This window comes from Salvia miltiorrhiza, chromosome 7 (assembly GCF_028751815.1).
Source record: "Salvia miltiorrhiza cultivar Shanhuang (shh) chromosome 7, IMPLAD_Smil_shh, whole genome shotgun sequence".
In the NCBI taxonomy this organism is placed as follows: domain Eukaryota; kingdom Viridiplantae; phylum Streptophyta; class Magnoliopsida; order Lamiales; family Lamiaceae; genus Salvia; species Salvia miltiorrhiza.
This window is the reverse complement of record NC_080393.1, coordinates 22,558,149-22,583,190: the sequence shown is the minus strand read 5'-3', so window position 1 is coordinate 22,583,190 and position 25,042 is coordinate 22,558,149. Positions and strand designations below refer to the sequence as shown.

At 37.9% G+C, this 25,042-nt stretch overlaps 4 protein-coding genes across 4 annotated transcripts; 1 reads left to right on the top strand and 3 right to left on the bottom strand.

Annotated features, from left to right (window-relative positions):
- Positions 1–1,061: 1,061 nt before the first annotated feature.
- LOC130993507 (E3 ubiquitin-protein ligase XBAT33-like) lies at positions 1,062–5,883 on the top strand. The gene is made up of 11 exons (XM_057918414.1): positions 1,062–1,310; positions 1,622–1,904; positions 2,030–2,089; positions 2,340–2,411; positions 2,529–2,701; positions 3,151–3,311; positions 3,398–3,456; positions 3,594–3,640; positions 3,725–3,868; positions 3,955–4,046; positions 5,121–5,883. Exons 2-11 carry the CDS (start codon positions 1,728–1,730, stop codon positions 5,669–5,671), a joined length of 1,536 nt encoding a protein of 511 aa, XP_057774397.1. The 5' UTR covers positions 1,062–1,310; positions 1,622–1,727; the 3' UTR covers positions 5,672–5,883.
- Positions 5,884–10,294: 4,411 nt separating this feature from the next.
- On the bottom strand, positions 10,295–11,727 carry LOC130993506 (heat stress transcription factor B-2a-like). The gene is made up of 2 exons (XM_057918413.1): positions 11,009–11,727; positions 10,295–10,940 (listed from the first exon to the last, which is right to left on the bottom strand). Exons 1-2 carry the CDS (start codon positions 11,258–11,260, stop codon positions 10,509–10,511), a joined length of 684 nt encoding a protein of 227 aa, XP_057774396.1. The 5' UTR covers positions 11,261–11,727; the 3' UTR covers positions 10,295–10,508.
- Positions 11,728–16,193: 4,466 nt separating this feature from the next.
- On the bottom strand, positions 16,194–17,637 carry LOC130993972 (uncharacterized). The gene is made up of 2 exons (XM_057919011.1): positions 16,822–17,637; positions 16,194–16,745 (listed from the first exon to the last, which is right to left on the bottom strand). The coding sequence occupies exons 1-2, from the start codon at positions 17,635–17,637 to the stop codon at positions 16,194–16,196; spliced, it is 1,368 nt and encodes a 455-aa protein (XP_057774994.1).
- Positions 17,638–19,747: 2,110 nt separating this feature from the next.
- LOC130993505 (uncharacterized) lies at positions 19,748–21,465 on the bottom strand. The gene is given in 2 exon segments (XM_057918412.1): positions 19,748–20,910; positions 20,912–21,465. Coding segments are annotated over 2 exon segments (1,374 nt in total). The 5' UTR covers positions 21,260–21,465; the 3' UTR covers positions 19,748–19,884.
- Positions 21,466–25,042: the final 3,577 nt, after the last annotated feature.

Genomic DNA, 25,042 nt, shown 5'->3' with positions numbered 1-25,042 from the left:
TTCTTATATTTTAATGAACTATTAAAATTAAAATTTTGTGAATTATTCGGACCGTATAGACATTTTCATGACAAACTTTTTTATGTAAATAGGCGGAGCATAACTTCAATAATTTGGTTCGAGTCCCCTATAGTGCGGCTTTTTAATTTCTATATTTAATATTATAAATTTATAAAAAAAAAAATTCAATAGTTTGTTGTGAAAAAAATAAGAAGACATTATAATAAAAGTCAAGGATGGTGAATTATTTAGTCTTCCTGAATTTCAGGATAAAGATAGCTCAATGTCTGGTATGGACAATGCAGCATGGTGCTGTGCACCAAAATAAAGGAAACTTGATATTTTTTCATTTTTTATAAAATTTTCTTCCTATTTTGATCCACAGCATGGTGCAGTGCACAGCGGGGGATCCTTTTACCTCAATGTCCCACGTCACTAAAATAAATACTCGGAATAGGTTAAGACTAGACTTGATGAGTTTTAGCAACGAACCCCTCACACAACTTTCATCTTTTTTAGCATCGCCGCATAATTTATCTTTCAAGCTCACCATTAATTGCTCACTAAATGAGATTTATAAAAAGTCTATCATGCATTAATAGCTAGCTCGCAAATTATTGTACCTATCTTAATCAACAAAACTTTCCCCCCTAGTAATTATTTTAGTTCATAGTTATATAAAAAAATAATTTAAATTCAAATAATGTGGCATATATTTGTTTATTTTGAGTCCTAAAAACAAAACAAGTCCTAAAAAATTAGAAAGAGAAAGGTACCAAATGATGAGTTACAGAAGTGAGTAAACAATACAAAGCATTTTTCAAGAAACAAATATACAACAAAAGTTTCAAAGACAATAAAACACAAGGAAAAAAAAAAAAACGTAGTGAAGACTCAAGAGATGGAGATGTTGAACAAGTGTCCCCTGTTTTGGTCCCCACTTTGCTATCTCAAAGCAACACATCTCCCAGTATTTAACTATCTGGAGTTAACGACAAAAAAAGTCGTATTTTCTCAAATTAATAAGTTTAAACATACGAGTACAAAATAATTTGTAAATATTCTAAAGTTAAAAGCATAAAAAAGGAAGAAGAAAAAGAAAAAAAAAGTTTTTCTCTCTTTTCAGTTCCCATGGCGAAGAGGAATCCCAATTAATTCCTCCCACCACCATTGGAGCAAAATTTTTACTTGTTAATTTTGGACACAGCTTTTCCCTTTTCAAAATTAATGTCTTAGTATGAAGAGAGTGGGCGATGTTGATGGTTTATCCACTCTGGTAATGCAAAATGAAGGACCCCAAAAAGCAAAGGGTAAAATGAAGTTATTTATCTTTAGATGCTCTAAAAAAGTTTAATTTATATTTTGCGACTTTTTTTTTGTCAGCGTCCTGTCCACAAAATCCAATATTGTTCAACATCTAATTTCGACTTTATTTATTTCCATTTGGGTTTCTTTGGTTTTCCAAATTGGAAATTCTCTCATATTTCTTCAAGTGTTTAATCTAGTAGTAATTACCAGTTTGTATGAAAAGAAAAGGAGAATTCGTATGATGACTGATGACAGTTGACCTAATTTATCTAATCATGTTTCTTCAATTATAAACTTCTCTCTCCAACACCAGACAAAACCATCACCACGTACATGATCTTTACAAAGATTTAGAGAGAGAAACAAGGCACAAAAAAGAAAAACTGGTTGCTCAATCTTTGTCGAAGAACAAACCAGGAATGGGGAATTCGTTTGGCTGCTCAGCTTCAGGAGAAAGATTGGTGTCCGCCGCGCGAGATGGGGATTTTGTTGAGGCAAAGATGCTTTTGGATTGCAATCCATGCCTTGCAAAGTACTCAACTTTCGGAGGCTTGAACTCTCCTCTTCATTTCGCTGCCGCCAAGGGCCACAATGAGGTTTAACTTCAATTCTTTTTGGATTACCCCTTGAATTATTCAAATTCTCATTTCTATGTATTAATCTTAACTTGATTGAGGGCGGTTTTGTTTTTATCTTGATTTGTGGATAATTGGACTGTCAGATTGTGGCATTGTTACTGGAGAATGGGGCTGATGTGAATTCAAGGAATTATTGTGGACAGGTAAAGGAAATTCATTATTTTGCATAAGTTTTGGGAAAGATTGTTATTTTCGTAAAGTTAAATTGTCTCTTTCCCCTCTGTTTCTCTTTCAAGAAATGGCGATCGTGATTGATTTTGAATCAACTAGGGTGTGATTTTGACTTGTTAACCGATATATAGATAGTTTAATTTGAAAATTTTCTTGAGAACAGATGATGCTTGATCTATGTTAAATCCTAGTCATCAAACACCACATTTTCTCCTTCTGTAGACAGCTCTAATGCAAGCGTGTCGATATGGGCACTGGGAAGTTGTTCAAACTCTTCTTCTCTTTAGATGCAATGTGAGTATTCGCAGAAATGCCCATGTTTCTTTTCTTCACAATCTTCAATATTTTAGTTGATGTTCATATAGAGTTCAACGAATTCATACTTGTATGTCCTGTTCTGGGATATTTCAGGTTACTAGAGCAGATTATCTTAGTGGAAGGACTGCTCTCCATTTTGCATCTGTCAATGGACACGTGCGATGCATGCGATTAGTGGTCAGTGATTTTGTTCCAAGTGCTCCGTTTGAGCTTCTGAACGCCCAAATTGTTAGTGATGGAAGTGATGGTTCTAATAATAAAACCAGGTACAGACTGTGATTTGTAAGGTTTTCAGCATCCACTATAACATTTATCTTCACCTTCACTCATGTCAAAATGGATACGGAAACTGAAGCAAGTGCTTAGTTATGCTGCTTTTAGAATTTCTTAATTGAGTTTGAAAAGGTCAAAATGAATTTCATTTGAATGCTCAACAGAATGAAATGATCAATGTGGTACCGTACTTAAACTTAGGAAATTTGTTCATTAATGATTATCCGTTACCTTTCAACTGTGTGAAAGGTCTTCTACTCATTGTGATAAGATAACCCGTATAAGGAAAAACAGCTGTATATATATACATTGGCCATGCACTCACAACATGTCGCTCTAGTTTGATCAGGATCTGAAACTGAGAAAATGCATCTTCTCTTAGCTTGAAATGAGCTAAAGCCTAAACCTGTTCTTATTGTATATTTTCCTTCTTACATGGCAGTGCTCTCTCTAAGTTTGTAAACAAGGCTGCAGATGGTGGCATTACTGCTCTTCATATGGCTGCGTTGAATGGATATTTTGACTGTGTTCAGCTCCTACTTGACCTTCATGCCAATGCATCAGCTGTGACATTTCATTATGGAACATCAATGGATTTGATAGGTATATATTCCTTGGCCACGTATAACGTACTTTCAAAACCTCTCTAGTTTGTCACTTTACACCATTTTCTATCTGTGATTTTATAGGTGCTGGGAGCACTCCTTTGCACTATGCCGCATGTGGAGGAAATGTAAAGTGCTGCCAGGTGATGATAGTTCACCCACATTAATTTTTGAATTTATGCAAATTTATGCAAGTAATAATAAAGTTTCCATACCGTAGTTTCTTGGCATTTACTGCTGACATATTATATGTTACATTTACACTTTTCTACTTCTGCAGATCCTTCTTGCTCAAGGTGCCAGTCGTTTGTCGCTAAACTGCAATGGGTAAATTACCTGTAGATACGTTTTTTTGCACTCTGGTCATTTAAGTTTTCCTTGCTATAATTAATGGTCTATACCCTGTTTCAGCTGGCTTCCTATTGATGTCGCAAGGATGTGGGGACGTCATTGGCTTGAGCCCCTGCTGGCGCCTAATTCTGATTTGCCACTCCCAACGTTCCCACATTCTAATTATTTATCATTACCACTTCTGAGTGTGCTAAATATAGCTAGGTAAATCCTGACTTATTTTAATAGTTGAATTCCTTTTGTGCCTGTCAATTTTTCTCTGAACTGATTAATATGGCCACTTGCTGCAGAGACTATGGCTTGCAGTCCTCAGCTACTGGGTCAGATGATGCAGATATTTGTGCGGTTTGCCTCGAGAGAGCTTGTAGCGTGGCTGCGCAAGGTTAGCTGTCTGTTTATCTGTGACATTTTCTCCACCTAAATTATATGTACCTGTTTTTGGTTTTTCCGATTTTGTTGGTACTCATTGTTGGTCATTCCTACAATGTATATTGTGGCAGTACTTCATTGAAAATTGACTGGTCCTGCTCTAGTTAGTGTTACTTATTATGAATCTATGTTCTTGTCAAGAGTATCAGGGTATGTCTTCATGACTTGAAGTGCTTATAATAATATAAACTACATGACATATGTGGTATGAAATGGACTAGCTGTAAACTCTAAAGGCAGAGATGGAGCCAAGACTAAAGAGTGAAGTTTAAAGCATATAGGAAGTGCGTTAAAAATATAGAAGGTTGGGGGTCAAAATGTTAAAGCACATGATTTTTATAAACACTACACGATATGCAAAAGAAAATTCTTAAAATTTCAAAGGTAATCTAGATTAGTTGACTAATTATCCTCATACTCCACAAGTCCAATATTATAATTTTTTGAGAAAAATACCTTGACCGTAAGCTACCTCTAAGTCTGTGCGAAGAAATTAGATTAAAGATCAGATGGAATCTTCAATCCACTAGATGTGCTTAAAAAAAGCAATGTACTGTTGCCTTCAAAATTGTGAAACTATGGGTGCATTTTGTCGATCGCAAGGTTCCTGAATAAAGCTCTAAACATTCAGATAGGAATGACTGCAAAAAAAAAAAAATGAAAACAAGGCTACATTACATTTTATCTTAGTGTTATCCATCTGCAATAAGATTAAGAAGTCTAAAGACTATTGCAAGTGTAGCAACTTTTGACTTTTCCAAATATAAAAACTCTGAACTGGATGGATCCTTTTGCTTGTCTGAGATTTGAGACTTGACCGTATGTTGCCATACCCCTGACTGAATTCTTTGATTAATATATGTTCCGTACCGTTACATGACAGACTATGTTGAAAACATCCTGAAATATTGGCTGGCTGGTTGTACTTATAAAATTTAACGTGCTCATTGTATGACACAGCAAAATTCCAAAATTTTGATATATTTCTCTGATTTACTTTGGTTTTAATGACAATATTTACTTCCAGGATGTGCACATGAACTGTGTGTGAGATGTGCTCTCTACCTTTGCTCAACCAGTAACATTCCGTCAGAATCTTCAATACCTCCTGGTTCCATTCCTTGTCCATTCTGCCGGCACGGCATTCTGTATTTTGTCAAACTACCTGGTTGTTCATCTAAAGACATAAAACTACCCTTATCGCTCGGCTTATGCACCCCCTGCATGCTTCATCCAAGAGAACGCGAGCAGGACACCACGTCGGAGGCTGCTGGTTCACCAGATACGAGAAAGAACCGTGTTGCCTCCGTCTCTTCAGATATGTTTTGCCCGGTCACTTGTAGTCCATTTCCTTCAGTGACTATCCCGTTGTGCACGTGCAACGAAGGCCCTTGTCCTGATTTTGATTCGGGAGAAAGCGAACATCCGGAAGAGTCTCCTCATCATCCACAGCCTGTACCAAGCGAACGGGAGAAAGTGGAAGGGATGAGATCGGAGAAAACAACCTGTTCGAATATGTTCTGGGGTAGAAGAAGCTGTAGCAGGGAGCATCAGTGCAATGCAGAGATCAACGCATGAATGCTATGAGTTGGTAAATATTCTTTTGTATTGTGGATTTTGATCTTGAGATTGAAATTGTAGGCATTAGTTTTTTGGTTTGTTTCATTTTATCCTCGCTGGGAGAGAGTTTGATAGGTCTGTAAAGAAATTTGATAGGTCAGATTAGGATTGAATATATATCAGTGTGGTTGAATTATTAGTGATTTGGCGTTTTCTAAGAACCACAAAAATGCTACTTACTTGAGGATTCACTGTCTGCCTCATCCCGAAGAAATAAAAAATAATAATAGTAATAACAAAAACCAAAAGCCAAAAATAAAAATAATGTTTTTCATATTTTCTGCTATATAGTTGAGGATTAACTGTCTTCTGTCGTTATGTATGAGTTTTCCAAGAAGATAATATGATAAATATCCACAACACCCAGAGCCGGACTGAGACTTGGCAGACTATGAACTTGATCTGAGAGGAGTGTATTCGTTGTGGATTTCCACAGACTTTAAAAAGTCCATAGAATTTAAATTCCATGGAATTCACATAGATTCCAGACGACTTTCAAAGAATTCGTGGTTGGATTTCACCCCGATTTTCACTGATTTTCGAAGACTTTACGGGACAATTCTGGAATTGAATTCCATGAAAACCAACGCCCACTGAGTCTCAGCACCGCTGGAAACCCAGCGAGCGCTGGAAACATTTAAATATGTCCATATCATCAACCAGCGAGCGCTGCATTCTGAAGTTTCAGAAGTCTTATCCATATCATCAATAGTCTTATCCTGCATTCTGAAGTTTCAGAAGTTATTCACCGGAAAATTTTAAAAAAAGAAAAAGAAAACAGAAGCATTTGCATCTACGGTTCTAGTTCGCAAGGGAAACCCCACAAAATGATAACTCTTTTACTTGTGTGAATAACAGATTAATACATTTTTATTCACATTCATAGAAGAGATGGATGAAAATCAAAGGAAGCTCGCCCAAGTTAATCTGCGTGTGCAGCACACAATTAAGATCCTATCACCAAGAAGTGAAGATGGGTTTTCCGATGTAACACTGCTAGCCTGTTCATCATCTAGCTCAAGAATATTCCCCGGAAACTCAAAGTTAATTTTCCCCTCAAATCTCACTCAAAACCAAATCCGCAACTCTCTCTCTCTATCTCTCTTCAAATAAGGCTTTCCAAATTAACAGCGGCCGCTCAAACCCAGCGGGCCGCTCAAAACCAAATCCGCAACTCTCTCTATCTAATTCAGGTGCAACCCAGCGGCCGCTCAAACCCAACGGGCGCTGGACTTTCTCAACGGGTGCTGAGTTTCGGCGCTCGCTGGCTTCTTGGCCGCGGGCGTTGGAACTCAGCGCTCGCTTAAAACTTCATGGATTTCAATTCTCGTGGTTCTTGGCCGGATTTCGTCGTGTGTATTTTTTGGATGAAATCCATGAAAGTCATTCTGGATTTTAAGTCAATGGAATAACGAATACACCTAGATTTGTATGGATTTTAAAAAGTCTGAAACGAATACACCCAGATTTATATGGAATTTTAAAAGTCTTGAACCAATACACCCAGATTTCTGCAGACTTTTAAAAGTCTTGAACGAATACACCCAGACTTTTAAAATCCATAGAAATCCATTAAATTCCACAACGAATACACCCCCCTGAGATATGTGTCCTATTTATTTGGAGATGAATCTTGTTTTTGAATTTGTGTCTGATTTTAGAATTTCATACTAAAATTATCGCAGTCCTTATACATTTCTTCATGCAATAAATATAAGATAAAAGTAAAATGATATGTGAGTTTTGACGATTGAATACACCTGATTGATTTAATCTTCTCTTTTGACGCAATTGACTAAGATAAGATTTTTATTTATTTATTTTACAAAACTTCTTTAGTAAAAGTAATTAAGTATTATAGTATACACATTAGGAAAAGAATCTAATTGTTATTTTGTAAATAGGATAAGAATCTCACTATAAATGTAATTTTAAATTGAGTGGTTTTAAAATGGGGTAACGGTTCCATCAATAACAAATATTGTAAAAGGGAATTAAAGATTAATAAAATGGTGAATTGTACATGAATCTTATTATTATAAAAGGGTAAATATCATATTAAACCTTGAATTATACCCGTTTTATCAAAAATACCCTAAAACTTTCAAAATGCTCTCTAAACCCTCAAAATATCAGAGTTTTATCAAATATATCCCCCATCTCTTTTCCGACCACCAGAAATATGACATGGCTCGCCGGATGCCACAGTGTAATTTAAAATCTATTTTTTTTAATCCATGTCATTTTTTTATTCTCTTTTTTTAATCAATCCTGGAAATTAATTTAGGGCTCATCGAGTGAAGTGGAAAGGGGCGAGAAAGGCGTAGCATCTACTGCCGCTGCCTTGACGTCGAGATCGACGGAGAAAGAGGTCGCCGGTGATGGCATAGAGGATGCGGCGAGTCGGCAGGAGAGGACGCCGTAGCGTCGGACCAGAGCGGCGACAACCTCGGCTTTAGAGGGGCCTCCGACAACCGCAAGAGAGGCGAGGGTCCCCAACAGAGGAAGCGCGGCGACGCTGTGAGCAAACTCCAACAGCGGCGGCGGAAATATAGAACAGAAGAGAAGAGAGAGCAGAGTCGATGTTGACCTGAATCGAAAGGCTAGGGCTCGATCCATGAGCAGATGAAGGACTTTAGTCGTGCTGCGATCTCCGACCAAGGGAGGCGCGGCGACGTCAACCCCTGGGGCGGTGACCGGCAATTTCAGACGAAGGAGCTAGGGCTCGACATTTTCCCTTCAATTGTGTGCTTTCAACGAAGAATTAAAGAGGGAACTGGGACGCAGAGATAGACAGAAGGTGACTCAGGCTAATCCAAGCAAACCACGCAGTCTGACGAGTCGACGAGGCAATACGCGACGCCGTGGAGAAGCGCCTCGAAGTCCGGCTCGGGATCCACCTCGGCGAGGGCGGGGTGGAGACCGACGGCGGCGCTCCTCCAGCAGGGCGGTCAACCCGCCGATTTGAGGCGGCGGTAGCAGCCCCACGCGGCGTTTCAGGGGGCGGCGACCTAGACTTCGGGCAAAGCAGCAGCAGCTCCGGGCGGCGACGTTGCTTCAGCAGCGGCGACGTCGGGGGTGACGGTGGTTCCAGACGTGGTAGCGCGGCGCGACAACGATCGAGAGCGAGAGAGACGAGAGATGTGTGTGGGTGTGTTTCAGCGATGGAGAAGAAGAAGGGGCGTTGGCTCAAGCAGAGAGACGCCGGCGTGGAGGCGGACGGCGCCGGTTCGCGCCGATCGAGCATTCGGTGGCCTCAGGCGGCGGCGGCAGAACCGAGAGAAGGGAAGGAGATGAGCTCCGCACTGAGTGTGTGCGTGAGTTTGGTAAAAGAGAATAAAAGAAAACCGTGAGACAATTATGTATTTTAATTTTCAGAATAAAAGAATGACATGGATTAAAAAAAAGAGAATAAAAAAATGACATGGATTAAAAAAAATAGAATTTAAATTACACTGTGGCATCCGGCAAGCCACGTCACATTTCTGGTGGCCGGAAAAGAGATGCGGGATATATTTGATAAAATCCTGATAGTTTGAGGGTTTAGAGAGCATTTCAAAAGTTTCATGGTATTTTTGATAAAGCGGGTATAGTTCAAGGTTTAATATGATATTTACCCTTATAAAAAATGCAACGGAAAAATTTTCATAGATGAATTGAGAAAGAAACTGTGTCAAATATTTGGTGTACGGATGAAGTATTATTTAATATTTCAGTTAGAGTAAGTTTCGTATAACACCTCCAGATTTGAAAACAAGGGTAATTACATATATGGAAGAGGTTGAAGACGGAAAATTAGGCCACGATATGAAGGAAGAGAAAGAATTATGTGATGGGTGACAGAAGCCAACATTTTTTTTTCTTGCAAGTATGAAGCATGATCGATACTTAGGTCCCGATCGATATGAAAAACAGCAGATAGTCATTGTGAAGTTGTTTCTTTTCTTGTAAACATGAAGGAAGCTCCATGATAAGCGCCTAAATTAAATACCTAGCTATAACAAAATAATGACTCAAAAAGTAAATACATACTACTATTATTCTATGGAATTCGTCAAATCGGATCCAAAATGATATCTCTTGTTAAAAGAAGTGGATCAAGACTCCACCTTCCTTCCAGCATTCATGGTTGAGAGAGAGAAAGTAGCATTGTGACTTTCCATTCAGAAGTGGTCTTGGATACACCTGGGTGTACCGTACACTCAGGTTGACCCGTACCCAAATCCTGATCCGCATCTTAATTCAAATCGTGTAAATGTCACTATTCGATTATACAAATGCACTGTATGTAATAGACACTATTCTGTTATACAAATGACACTGCGTATAAATGACATTATAACATTGTAAATGACATTATGTATAATTGACACTATTCAGAAATATAAATGACACTTCCTGTAATTAATTGACACTATAAGATTGTAAATGACATTATAGTATTTTAAATAACACTATAATATTTTAAAATATTACAGTGTCATATATATAATTGAATAATGTCATAAATAGTGTCATTTGTATAATTGGATAATATTATTTACACGATTTGGATCGAAATGCAAGTTTGGATTAGCATGATGAGTGTAAAGGAGATTTTGTGTTCCATTTAAATAAGACGTAGTCGTAGATACATGTAAATATTTTGAATATCCTCCAAAAAAGTAGTAAATATTTTCAAAATTAAGAAAAAGTCGGGAAATTTCCCGAATAGTGTTGCATTGCATTTGCACATGCTATTGAAAACACAATCCAAATCCAAATCCTATTTTTCTCAAGAGTCAAAGTGTACACGTTAGTCCCTACCGTCTCCCGGGAGGCGAAGCTCCAAATCCATGTGATGCTCCGCCGACGTAGCTTCAGTTTCCCTCCCCTTTCGCGTCATTTCTTGGCAGAATCTGGTCATCGGTAGAAGCTCCAGAGGCTTCACATTTTCCGTCATGTATAATTTACAAGCACGTGCACGCTCGCTTCCGGCGTAGTTGGACATCAAAGCGTAAATGTTGCTACATAGATTCTTCATGTGCCTCAACTCTTTATTGAGCTGCACGTTTTGCTGCCGCAGCCGCTCGTTCTCGTCAATCAGCTCCGCCGGGCTACCCACTGCCTGATCCTCCGACTTCGCCGCCATTCTCCTACGCTGAATGTCTCGCAACAGATGCGTCTCGCCTCTACGGAAACACTCGTTCGAGAACTCCCACCGATCTGGCACAACCTTCCTAAATCCCTAAAACTCAACCTCAAATTAAACATCTGCAGAATTAAATGGAAATATACCCAGTGCTTGAAGCTTACGTAAGTGTTGAGCTGGCGAACGAAGCTGGAGAAATTGTTGTGCTTAAAGTACTTTGGGAGCAAATCTCTGGCGAACTCCGCCGGATTCCACACGATGAAAGCGGATCCGTCCACGTTCCAGGAGATGATGTCGTCCACGGCGCGGTCGTCGACGATCTGGTAAGTTTTGGTCAAAAACGGCGTCGGAAGCAGCCTCGGCATATCTTCGCCCCACGATTCTCCACCTTTCCGGTCCACTGACGGCGAAGCCATACAGCTCAGGTCGTCTCGCCGCCTAATTCAGTACCGGAAAATCAATAACTCTGAAAAAAAGAGGGAGAATTATCGCACTTACACTTGCAAGTAATAAATAATTCAATTGAAGACGAGGCAATTCTGGAAGGTTCTGATGATGGATAAATCCATTTAAGAGAGAGAGAGAGAGAGAGGAATTTGAACAAGGAGAGACGAAGTTTCGGAAGACAGGTGAAAGTGAAGAAGGTTCTGCGCAGGAACAGAAATTGGAGGGCTGCTGCTGCTGGTCTACACAAGCACACTGCAGGTTTTTAAAGGCGCTTTTGTATTTTAAACTTATCTATCACTATGTAACAGTAACACCATTTACGTGGATTTCAATAATCTGGAAATTTCAATATTCAACAACGGATCGGTGGAGAATTTCGTGGGCTGGTTTTTTATTTTTTTAGTTTTGGTCGTAAACTGCAGCTTTTCCAAAAATTTCATCAAGATTGTGTAAGGTTTCACACTAGCAAAATATATTCGCCAACTTCTTTTCTTTTCTTTTTTTAAGTCGATTTGGTGAACAGGGGAATCAGATCTACGGTCCATTCAAAGTACCCACAAATTAAGTTACCATAATTAATTGGGAAAATTCTGCTCAAACGTAATTTTGGGTAGTCAGAAGGTCAATATAGTAATAACAATTATTTTATAACCACCCTTATTTTAAAATATTGGAAGTCCCTTCTAAATCCGATTCAAGGATTATACAGTATCCCGCTAATGATCACGTACCTCAATTTGAATACTTCATTTTTTAAAAACATACTTAGTTTGAAATGAATGTATTATGAGTAAAGAAAATGAATTCACTTTTATTAGTGGAGTGAAGAATTAATGTTGGATCATATTAATAAAGTAGTAAATAATAGTTGAAAGTGAAGATAAAAGATAATGGGTAATGTCCTGTCAAAAAATGAGTTGTGCATACTCTTGTGGGATGGACGAAAAAAAAATGAGCATACCCTTTTGAAACGGAAGGAGTATTATTTTTCAATAATTTCCACTAGATCTCAAGATAATCTTTAGCAGTTAGAGATATCAATCCAACTTGAAATTCATAAATTGAGTCAAATAAATAAATAAAGGGTTAGAGTTAAATTTGTGGAAAGAATGATAGAGTTGCGAAATCAACTTTTGGCAATACACATCAGCTAAAATTTTGACCCAAACTATTAAGGGCTCGTTTGATTTTCAGTAAAGGATTATGTAGGATAATTTGTAACCAGGATATTTAGCGTGGATAATGACAGATTATTAATACTGAGTTGGTGTTTGCTATCATGGCTAAATACAGAATATCCTGGTTTAAGTTAATCCTAAGGGGGAGGTGGTATTATTAATCCTAAGAAATCTGGATTAATAATACTGGGTCGTGAGATTAAACCGGGTCATCCACATTATTACTAAATAATACCAAACACTAGACTGGTCTGTACTAAATTAACTAATACAGTGTATTAGCCAATATCAAACACGCCCTAAGTGAATAAGGGATACAATTACACGCTATATTTGTAAATTCAGGCTAAAAGATCAACACAGGGTGAAAGTGTATGGTCATGAATGGAGAATGCAAATGCAAAGAGGTTAAGTTACGTCCTACTATGGCACATACAGATATGTGTGAAGAAGTGTAGGACCTGTAAAATACACTGTGGAGAGTTGGCCCAATGATCTTTATTTCCCCAGCCCAAATCTGTTATCCGGCCTATTTCCAAACTCTAGCCCACTATCCCATCTGCGCCACTCCATCTTTTTCTGCCGCCCGTCTCCTCGATCCCCACCTCCGACTTCAATGCTCCATCCTCCTTCCCAATGACCTCCACTCCTTTTTATCCCTGCTGCAAGTCTTTCAATTGTAAGGAAGTTTCACTCTGCTATTCCTTCCTGAAGTGTCGCCTGATTCCTGTTCGTGGTTTCCTGATTGGTGACTGTGGGTGTGAACTTCGCTTCGATTGAGTGCTTGTATCACCGGATTCCTGTCCATCGGTTTCCTGGTTGGTGATACTTTGTGGGTGTCGGAATCCTGTCCATCGGATTCCTGCTGCTGGTGGCTGTGCAATCGGGATTGGGGTGCTGATCTGTTTCTCCTGTTCCCTTTGAACCGTGATCATTGAGCTGCTGGAAGGGCCTGCCTACTGTGGGAAAAATCTGAGCCAAAGTGTCCCGAGGACACATTTTTCCCACATCGAGTTTCCTCTGATTTCTTTTTCTCTATTCCTTTTGGTCTCCTGTTGTTCCTTTTACTGGCTTGCTTTCTTCCCTGTTTGTGCAGAGCAGCGAAGTGGATCCGAGCAGGGAAGTCACTCCGAGCAGAGGAACCGAGACTCCAGCGCAGAGAAGTCATCTCTCCTGACCAGCGAAGTCGAGGCGCTAGCGGAGTCGGGCGCCAGCGGAGTCGAGTGCCAGCGAAGTTGAGGCCAGCGAAGTCGCACAGAGAAATCGCTTCCCCGCTGAACAGAGAAGTCGAAGGAGCAGAGCAGAGGGATCAAAGCTTCAGTGCAGAGGGATCGATACTTCAGAGCAGAGGAAGATCAAGTGCTTGAGCACGAGTGTGGGAGACAGGAGGTTCGGGTTTGAGCACTCCCCCGTGGTTTTTGTCACGGAAGTTAATTAGGACGGCTCAAAAAGAAATAATACAAATCAGGTTAGTCGCGACGGAGGGAGTACTATATTTCATTATTTTTCATAGGTTTAATCAGGATGTAGAATCATTTTCTTCTTTAATAATGTATTAGAAATTATAGCTTCTAGTGATATAATTCAATCTGATCATCAAAGAAAAAAATATACTCCATAGATTAATTGTTTTCACGTAAGCTTTTTGGCTCGATTGACTCAGCAGGTTAGCCCGAAACTTCTGAGTTTAAGATTATGATAAAAAAAATTAACTCCAAGAAGATGATAACCTGAATCTGAATACGGAATAATTAATTCAAGCCAAATAATCCGACAATTTGAAATGACTTAACTGAAACTCGAGTAGTTATTAGCACTTTAGCAGTATTAATTATTTTGTTGGATAATATGTTACCACAGTTAGTAGAACATAAGAGTGCCTCCAACCATCAACGGGAGTTGGGGAGGTACCTAAGAAGCCCAAACCAAGTCAAATCCATCTTTTGTCAAAAAAAAAAAAAATCAAATCCATCTTAGTTTTATTTTTCTTACTTCATCCGTCCATGAAACAAGTACTCATATTTCATTTTTGATCCGTCCATCAAATGGATACTCATTTTTTTTGTAAGTGTACTCCACACAATCCACTCACAATAAAAGTGGGACTCTTATTCTACTCACACACATTTAATCTAGTACTCCCTCCGTCCACCAAAAAAACTCTCATTTGCCCTTAAATTTTTGTCCACCAAAAAAACTCCCATTCTGCTTTTTAGACTTTTATACCCTCCTTTCTTTTTAAGTTTTACTACCCTTTACCATTAAATTTGCTAATCTAAAATAACTAACCTATTTAACACCTTAATTAAATAATCCTACCCAACCCACTAAATAACCTCTATCTGCCCATTTGTAACCTAGGGTTTCTATCTCATTTCTTCTTCGCCGCTCTCTCTCTCTCTTCACATCTTCTTCTTCTTCTCCGTTCAACTATGTCTGAAAAACTCCTATCCGATAATTTTCTCTGGGCTTCACCATCGGTGGAGAACGATTTGGGATCCACCGACCTCCCGTCCATGGAATCGGTGGCAAAATCCTATGCCGCCTTCCTTGGGCTTGAGGTGTCGGAAACTGAGTCCATGGTGCCGAAAACGGTGTTCTCGGTCACGGAAACAGAATCCATGGTATCAGAAACGGTGTTCTCGGTGTCGGAAATAGAATCCATGGTGCCGGAAACCAATTTATTCGGCATGCAACTCGATTCTAGGGTTCCGCCGCCTCGATCTAGGATCCATTTTCTCCCGGCGACTAGATCTACTATCGATCGGGTCCCGACGACTAGATCTCCTGAAGCTAGGGTTCCGGAACCCGGATCTCTGGAAGAGGCAGAGTTCTACAATTTCGCCCAATATGAGGATGAAAAATGGACGAAATGGGTGGGCATCTCTGAGGCGGTAATCCTCGATGATGGGGGCTACGGCGCTTGGCTTGCTAGCGGTGGCCGGACCGTGGATGAACCTCCGCTGCCGCCGCCGCCGCCCTTCGTGCGAAAGGAGGTGGATGCCTCTGTCCGTGCTCGGAGGCTGAGAACCCTAGAAATTTATTTTTCGGGTCACCTACATCTCCTCTAATCAGGTGAAATCGTTCTTTGTGGATTTGTGTATATTTTACTGCTTTTGGGGGCTGGTGATGCCTTGGTGATGTTCTTGAATTGATTTTTATTCCTATTTGTGTTGGTTTACTGCTATTAGGGGCTGGTGATGCATTGGTCATGTTCTTGAACTGATTTCTTGAATTGTTACTATATGTGTGGGCCGTTTATGCCATTTGTTGGTTGTTGAACTGATTTTGAATGGATGATACTACATTGATCCATGCTTGATCCGATGATGAAACTTTTCTGAGGATTTGTGTATGTTTTACTGCTATTGGGGGCTGGTGATGCCTTGGTCATGTTCTTGAATTGATTTCTGCAACTGTTACTATGTGTGTGGGCTGTTTATGCCATTTGTTGGTTATTGAACTGATTTTGAATGGATGATACTTGCACTAAACATGAATAAAACCCCCTATGATGAGTCTTTTCTGAGGGGTGCTGTTATACTCTAAATGAGCCACCACTAGGCTGCCATCCTAGTATTGGAGGTACATTAGGAGGATAATTGCTAAGACTTTGAATAATTATAAGAAAATAAACATGATTTACATTCCAAACAATTCAAAACAGAGCTTCACATCTGTTTGGGTTTGTAAACCTTTACAAAAAGTTAATACTCCTACACTCCTAACTGATTACCACCTGTTGGAGTCTGAGCTCTAACTGATCTATGCTGTGTTGTCTTTGCTCTTGAGTTCCCTGCATGTTTATGAACTGAATTGTGTCATGTACTAGTTGTTCCTCAACAGCTAGTACATCTGGTAGTATCTGCAGCCTGCTCAATCTTTCCTTGTTCATGTGGGGGATCTTATAGTTGTTGCCTCCCTTATCTTTGATGATTTCCTGGTAGCAACTTTGTAGTGTGAGGAATACATGATTAAGCTTCTCTGGAGGGTACTCTTCATAAGCATCTTGCACATTCTTGAGTAGTTCTTCCACATTTTTGGTTGGTTTCTGGTCTTTCAGTGTCTGAATTGCCCTAAAAAAACCGAGGTCATTCACGTTGGTGTCCGGGGAATTAGCAGGTTGGCAGACAAGTTGGAAATTAAATCCATCTTGTCTTGCAACTGCTACAAACTCCGGGTCATTTGGCTTTATGTGTGGCTTTGCATTGTCTTGTTGGATGAATATGTCCTTGCTTGCAAATTCAGGCCATTTGGTCTTAAAATGGGGAACCATCTGTCAATATGTGCAACATAAGCTATATGATGAATTCGTGCCTAGAAATCTGATAGCAAAACAATAATAAACGAACCTGTGTGATCATGCAGTCCCTCATTACATTTTTGGTGATGTTTGGAATGGGTTTTACCTCCATTGTGCCTTTGATCCTATTTTTTGAATTCCTCTTTGCTGCCTCTTCTGTTATGAAGGGAAAAATCCCTAGTTTACCATCAAAAATAATGTTTCCTTGTGCATCAATGATTGGCCTTGCCACAGCACAAATAAACATTATTTTTTCGATAAATCTCTTTGATTTGCAACTCCTGTAAGGCTCATTTTCTCCAGGTAACAGGTAGTATCTGTCCTTACTCTTTGTTAAATAAAACCACTTCTCATCAATGTGTATGGTATTGAACATGGACTGAAATTTAATGAACCCTCCTTCATTTACTGCACTAAGTTGATTGAGGCTCCATTTAAGCCTACATATCTTATTTTCAGCAGTTAAGAAAGGTTTGATAGCATTGGTATGTGGTTTTAACTGCTTCTCTTTCACCCACTTATGAACAAGTGATTTACTAACCCCTAGTTTACCTGCCATGACTTGTAGTGACGATCTCTCTAACACGGACAATTTCTTCACCTTTTCTATGTCTATCTTCCATTTATCTTTGTGTGCTAACCCTTTCTTCATCTTATTCAACTGAATAGGTAACCCAAGGGCTTGTTGGGAGTTGGCAGATTTCCAGATCGTCCAAACGGTCCTCAAGGCGACGTGGAACTTCTCGGCAGCCTGCTTCTTTGCACCATGATGGAGCTTACCTTGCGTGCTGTGTTGGAGCAGCCATTGAGCCAAGGAATTTCTATCCTCATTAGTTAACTTAGGCCTAGCTCTTAAATTCACCATTTTCTCTTTTGTAATGAATGCTGGGCAGAACTGATAGTAAATGCCCCTATTTATTGATGTTTTGAAGTTTAGGTGATGCCTTGTAAAATTCCCTCCAAAAATTTTCGGTCCATGTAAGCTGTCCTTTTTTCAAGTGATTAATGAAGTTGGCGCCAGTTTTCAATGTTCATTAATAGCATATTTTTAATGCATTTTTCAGTTCTTGTAATCTGCCCAAATAAATTCGGTCATTTAATGTTCATTTTCCAGTTTTCAATGTTCAATAAATAAATAAAGTTAATTTAGTGAAGTTTATTTAAATGGCAATTTATTAAATGCAAAATCTGTAAAATAAATAAAGAATAAAAAGAATGAAAATAATTTAAGAAAATAAACAGAAAAAGAATGAAAAGGTGCAAATACCTTGATGCTAATCAAAGATAAAGAAAACTAATCAAAAGTTATTAACACTACCCTTTTACCCCACTCACAACACCTTTTTCAGCTTTCTTAGTCTCCGTGCCGAACCCCAAATGGGAGTTTTTTTGGTGGACGGAGGGAGTATTTCTTAAAACCTTTGTCATCCCCAAATGAATACTCATTTTGTGGACGGATGGAGTATTAAAATGCCTAGTCAAATCCATCTTGAACTTATCCATTAGAAGACATTCTAAGATGATTTTTCATTTTAAAAGTTTATTATTATTCCATCAAATAATATACATAGGGTGTGTTCTCTTTTTATCTCTCTAAATGGAGGAATAATATAATGATGTATAAACTTAACACTTAAAGTGTGATTCACATTTATTATGATAATATATTTATCCACTTCTTATAAGGTGGTATAAAATTATATCACCCTCTTTTAGGTATAAAATTATCACTGCCCGAAAAATTATACAATCTACCCAAATTTTTTTATACATAAAAACAAACGAAACATAAGGTGGTAAATGTATCTTATCCCTTCCTTATACATCAAAGCAAACACAGGCTAAGAGAAATCATTTTACATGAAAGTAGGAACACAATTAATCATTCTAGTTAATAGTGGATTAAAAAAATTAATTAGGTTTAGGTGAGGAATGTGTTGGTGATGTGACGCAATTGTGCAATAGAGAGGATATTAACACAAATTCACAGTTGCTTAGGGTGTGTTGATGCAACAAACAAACATCTGCGCTCAATCTCTGAAATAAATGAAGCTTAAATAACATATGATCATATTTATTTCCTGTGCTAGTGATGAATGCGGATAAATTCATGCCACCACAAATCAAAACACAATGTACCTACACTCAAACTAAGACATTACAACAAGCATGAAGCTAAATGTTGGGATGATACCGAAACAGGTAAGGATAGATGCATTCGCTTAAGGTAACATAACACACAAGATAACTTCATTTTAACACGCAATATGGGTCATAAACTCATCCTGCTGTCAGTATTCAACAACACAACAGCATTGGAATTCCTCAGATGCCACAAAGTTAAATAGCTCATAAAAGTAAACTATTCCCATTTTTGCAAGATTTTCTAATGGTAAGTCGTATTGTTGCAGCAGAATAGATGATACTAATAAAAAAATAACACATACGTTGTCACGTTGATGACAAGTATAATCGGCAAGGAAAGGCCTACAGCTCACAGCGGGCATATAAAAGGAAGAATGCCAAAAATCTAAATCATGCCAATTAATGAAGATGCAGTTATGGAAAGAGATTGTTACAAGTGCAGAGCCAAGAGGATAGTTTCAAAGGATTGAGAACCACATTAGTACCCATATAGAAAACTACTTGAGAGTTACCACACATCAACAAAGCATAACTGAACTTTATTTACAAAAATCTAATAACAAAAAAGCAAGCCATTTGCCACAAGTCATTCTACTTCAATACCTTATAAGAGAGAGAGAGAAATAGAATGAAGGAGTTAATGAAACTGAATCTCCAATTATTAGACTTTTCTAGTATGAAGGGTGCATGCACAGGTAAAAGCTTCAAAGTGAGTAACAGCAGCACTGCAGTAGCATAATACATTCGGAGGGAAAGTTTTCCGAGTGAAGTATGGGCATGTGTTTAAACCGGGAAAGATAGAGAGAAAAACTCTGCAACAATGTCAAAACTGTAGCAAAAATTGTCATGTTCCGGGGTGAAACATAAAAGGTATACTTTTACAGAATCACACTGCTAATCAGTTCAAACTGTTAGATGACCAAAATATGTGGCATCATGGCATCCCCAAAAATCATGAGTGGTAAAATCAGGAAACATATAAAGTTCCATGGCGATACAAGGCAAGGATGGCTGAACTAAGCACACTCCAAACAAAGATAATCCACCAAGCCATAAAGAATGCAACTTCTTTCACGAAAGCCGAGTAAAGTGTAAAATTATGAACCCCTGGGGTACCTTTAAGGAAACCATCATCAAGTTGTGACAAGCCAAAGAGAAGAAGTATCACCATGGCAGGCACAAAGAATTGCACAACTGCTAGGCATAGGAAGTGGTTGTGAAGAAAAACCTTTGCCCTGCTATATTCCAAGTCGGGAACTTTGCTGGCGTGCAGTCTCTGGTACCAACACAATACGGCTTCGTTTAGGAACAATTGTATGTTAGGCCTCAGGGTCAAAAATTGCAGCACTCCTGTAGCAAACAAACACCAGCTCCTCACATTGTCAAAACTCGATCTTGACATACCAATGCGGCCGGCTATTTCAATGACTTCTCTCCTATTACCAGTCATATGTGATCTATTTGAACCACCATTAATGAGTAGGTCCGCAAAAGGGCTAATCCAAAGCAATGAAGTGAAAACAGTTGTTACGTAACTCGAATAAAGAAGCGTTCTTGACAACCATCCACACGAAATTATCGACAGATTAGAGCGAATTTGATCAGTTCCCAGCCAAAAAGCACGTGCATTTCGCAATGCAGGAATGTAAAGATAACCCACAATGGAGCCCATGGAAACAGCAAGAAAAAACTTGCCTAAACCATCCAATGATTCAAAGCTAAAATCAAGAATCCAATTAGGAACAATCCCAAAAGCAATAATCAGCCCTAACAGAAACCCCAAAACCCCACACATGAAGCTCAACTGCCTCTCAGACCTCTTCGATGCGGACTTCTGAAATCCAACCCTAACGATCAAGAAAAACAATCTAGAAACGCCCACGAGCCCTAACAAAAGAGGGATTATTGTCCCATTTTTCACCAACCCGGAATCTTTATCAACTCTCAAGAACCTATGAAGCGACAGAGACAAAAACCCAACAACGGTGAAATTGAAAAGCGCTGTAAAACTCGCTGAAATAAATTCTTGATTGGAGATGACCTTCAGTGAGTTTGAGTCTGAAGATCTGAGCTTTATTCTCGTCGAACTCGAATTTATCTTTGGATTTCTTTCTGGGCTTGGGCTGTTCGGACTCAGCGGCGCCTGGCCTCCTAATAGCCGCTCGGATTCCGCTGGATGTGGTGGCGTTGGGATTGACGTCATCTGGGTGAATGTAAGTGTGGAGGCCATGGAGAAATAAAGCTGGGATCTTGAGAAGAGAGAGGATGAGCGTGAGAGAGATTGCAAACGCTGCGTGCAGAATGAGATTGCTAGTGGAGAATACTTCTGTTATAAGCTTCATGGAATTCACTGATCTTCACTTCGATGGATTCTGATATGAAGAAGTCAAATTTGAAGATCTGCAGCTGCCAATTTTGGTTGTTAGTTTCAGATTCGATTTCAACTTCGGGGATTTAATTTTATCGTTTTCTATTTTCCTCTGCTCTTTTTATTTTTTTGGAAGAAACTCACATTTCGTTGCTAGTTGGTGCATAAGGTTCACTCTGTCATCATAATCGTATTGAATTTCATTTTGCTAGTAATATTTATTCTTTAAGCGCACGAAAATTTATTTATACTAAAACCTTTTAAGATTAATAGCAGAAAATGGTAATACAAATTTTGAATTGATAAAGATAAGAATTAATTGTTAAAGAAAATTACCAGCTTTAATATGATTTTATCTTTAGATATATTTCATAGATCATTCAAATAATTATATATCTTTTCAATTGAAAAATAAAAACAAAGTTTTCCAACAATTCAAAAAGTGTCGTGAAAACACTTGGTTCCATGTCGACGAAAATGTGAACGATAAATTACTAGGGCATATGCACATCATTTTTCCTAATTTTTTTTAAAATGTGTCTCTTTCATTATAAATTGAAAGTGATTTATTATTATTGTCTACAACTAAAATCGATTACTTTTAGTTTTAGCCATTAACCATAAATATAATACTCCATCCGCCCCAAGATAAGTGAGATAATTTTCTTTGTGACAATATACACTTGTAGCCAAAAGCATATAGTTTATGACTTTGGTAGCCACCACTTTTAAAGAATGACTTTGGGGGTCAAAATAGAATGAAAAGACAATCTCACCCTTACTAATTGCTAAATAAAAATAAAGAAAAATTGAATTTACTCCTCACCCACCTCCAACTGCCAACTCAGCAAAAGTTACTCCTCACCCACCCCTCTTCATCTTCTCTCTCTCTCTCTCTCTTTCCATGGCTTCCATTACTCTTTCCATGGCTTCCATTAATGAAACTGCCGATCTTATTCTTCATTGTATCTTTGATTTTCGTAGGTTAAGATGGTTCGTACAGCTAAATTAATGTGATAATAAATGCTAATGTAAGGTAGGTTGGTGAAGAAATGGATGAAAAGTGGATTTGTGTTCTTCTTCTTCATTCTTTTCTTTTTTGGTGGAAACCCACGAAAATTTTCCCCAAAAAAATAGCGATTTTGTTATTTGAAAACACTTGGGTCGGACGAAATTCTTTGGGCATTCTGATTGTATTTAGGTATGTATGTTAAATTCATGGCAAATGTATCAATTGTATGTCTTACTTTTCGATTTTAGTGAGCGGTGAACAGTAATTTTGCAGAACACAGTTGTATTTGTAAATGACACAGTTTAAAATATATTGATATCAAATTCATGATTTGTTGTTTTGTAATGAAAAAATTTAGTTTATTCACGTCTAAGACCACATTGAGTGTGAAAAATATAACATAAATGGTTGATTTTGATGACACAGTTTGGGAGCTATGAATGTGTTCTTAGCTACACAGTTGGGAGCTCAACTGTTCTTAACTACACAGTTAGAAACACAGTTGCATCCACAATAAAAAAAATGTTGTGCATTGTTATTAATTATTTGAATTTGTTATTAATTATTTGAATTTGTTAATATATTCATTAACAAACTATTTGAATTACAAGCTCGTAAAAATCTTAATAATTTATTATTAAAAATTAATAAATATTTAATTTTGTTAAATTAGCTAGTTAATTAAGTGACTAATCAAGTATATTATTTATTTTTTTATTAATTAAGTTAAATTGTATAATTTAAGTGATTAATTAAGCTCACTTAAATACAATATTTATTTTCTACACAGTTGAGTATAATACGTACACAGTTGATTATGTAAAACTGTGTACGTAGTTGTGCACTATCATCGTGCACCGTAGAACTCTTGCTATTTTCCCGATTTAAAGGACATGGGGCATCGGAAATTTGGATTTTTAATCTCCTATGTCAAATTCAAGGGTTAACACATCAAATGAAATACTTTTTTTTTATCAAACACGTATCAATTACTACGATGCTATCATATGTACTCTAACACGTACTCTTAGTATACTTAACTCTCATGCGATATATGTCCAATATGTTTGAGGGGGTAATGGAATTGAACACTATTGACTCATTTTTATTGAATATAATGCCTATTAATTGAAATTGCATACTTAATTTCACTTAATTGCATAGGAATTACTAAAACATGCCCCGTTTGTGGCCGACTGTGTACGTAGTTATTAAACTGTGTACGTAGTTGTGCACTGTCATCGTGCACCGTAGAACTCTTGCTATTTTCCCGATTTGAAGGACATGGGGCATCGGAAATTTGGATTTTTAATCTCCTATGTCAAATTCAAGGGTTAATACATCAAATGGAATACTTTTTTTTTTTATCAAACACGTATCAATTACTACGATGCTATTATATGTACTCTAACACGTACTCTTAGTATACTTAACTCTCATGCGATATATGTCCAATATGTTTGAGGGGGTAATGGAATTGAACACTATTGACTCATTTTTATTGAATATAATGCCTATTAATTGAAATTGCATACTTAATTTCACTTAATTGCATAGGAATTACTAAAACATGCCCCGTTTGTGGCCGACTGTGTACGTAGTTGTTAAAATGTGTACGTAGTTGTGCACTGTCATCGTGCACCGTAGAACTCTTGCTATTTTCCCGATTTGAAGGACATGGGGCATCGGAAATTTGGATTTTTAATCTCCTATGTCAAATTCAAGGGTTAACACATCAAATGGAATACTTTTTTTTTTATCAAACACGTATCAATTACTACGATGCTATTATATGTACTCTAACACGTACTCTTAGTATACTTAACTCTCATGCGATATATGTCCAATATGTTTGAGGGGGGTAATGGAATTGAACACTATTGACTCATTTTTATTGAATATAATGCCTATTAATTGAAATTGCATACTTAATTTCACTTAATTGCATAGGAATTACTAAAACATGCCCCGTTTGTGGCCGACTGTGTACGTAGTTGTTAAAATGTGTACGTAGTTGTGCACTGTCATCGTGCACCGTAGAACTCTTGCTATTTTCCCGATTCGAAGGACATGGGGCATCGAAAATTTGGATTTTTAATCTCCTATGTCAAATTCAAGGGTTAACAATAGATATAATTGAAAATAAGTGCACAATAGTTAGATAAATTCGTACACATCCAAAACAACCTAAGTCATAGTTCAAAACATCACAAATCATAATCTAACTAAATGCTATCAAACAGTAACAGAAAAGATCCGACGACCAACGCGAAGTCTATACTGGGACAGGTACTGCTCGTCGATAGACCCTCGGTGATGCTCTGTACTCGTCACGAGACGATCGAGTATCATGGTGCAGAAGGGGCCGCAACTACTTGAGTCCGTCTGACAAAATTGATCCGACGTAGGCATCAATTTCAGTGGAACTAGCATTTGCATCCCGTGAGAGTGAGTAATGTCTAACGTGTTACTGAATTTTACTTATTTTACATATAACTAGCATTTGCATCCCGTGAATTGCACGGGAAAATATTTTTAATTTTTATATTTATATAAAATTAATACTAATTATTATAAAATGTTATCTAAGCAGATTAAAATATTTTCTTCGGCAGCTCATTTTCACTAATTTTGTTTCTAATGTTGAATAATATCTTTGGTAGTAATGTGATAATAAACATATGATAAAAAGTGAGAAAAATACAAATAATATTTTCTTATCCATCATTTTCCAATAAATTTTTT

Excerpts from the sequence above, each read along its gene's own strand:
- LOC130993507 (XM_057918414.1), top strand. The coding sequence starts at position 1,728 with ATGGGGAATTCGTTTGGCTGCTCAGCTTCAGGAGAAAGATTGGTGTCC. Across the intron at positions 2,702-3,150 it reads GGTTCTAATAATAAAACCAG|TGCTCTCTCTAAGTTTGTAA; the intron begins GTACAGACTGTG and ends CTTACATGGCAG. Across the intron at positions 3,457-3,593 it reads GAAATGTAAAGTGCTGCCAG|ATCCTTCTTGCTCAAGGTGC; the intron begins GTGATGATAGTT and ends CTACTTCTGCAG.
- LOC130993506 (XM_057918413.1), bottom strand. The coding sequence starts at position 11,260 with ATGGCTTCGCCGTCAGTGGACCGGAAAGGTGGAGAATCGTGGGGCGAA. Across the intron at positions 10,941-11,008 it reads TTCGCCAGCTCAACACTTAC|GGATTTAGGAAGGTTGTGCC; the intron begins GTAAGCTTCAAG and ends GTTGAGTTTTAG.
- LOC130993972 (XM_057919011.1), bottom strand. The coding sequence starts at position 17,637 with ATGGTGAATTTAAGAGCTAGGCCTAAGTTAACTAATGAGGATAGAAAT. Across the intron at positions 16,746-16,821 it reads GGGACTGCATGATCACACAG|ATGGTTCCCCATTTTAAGAC; the intron begins GTTCGTTTATTA and ends ACATATTGACAG.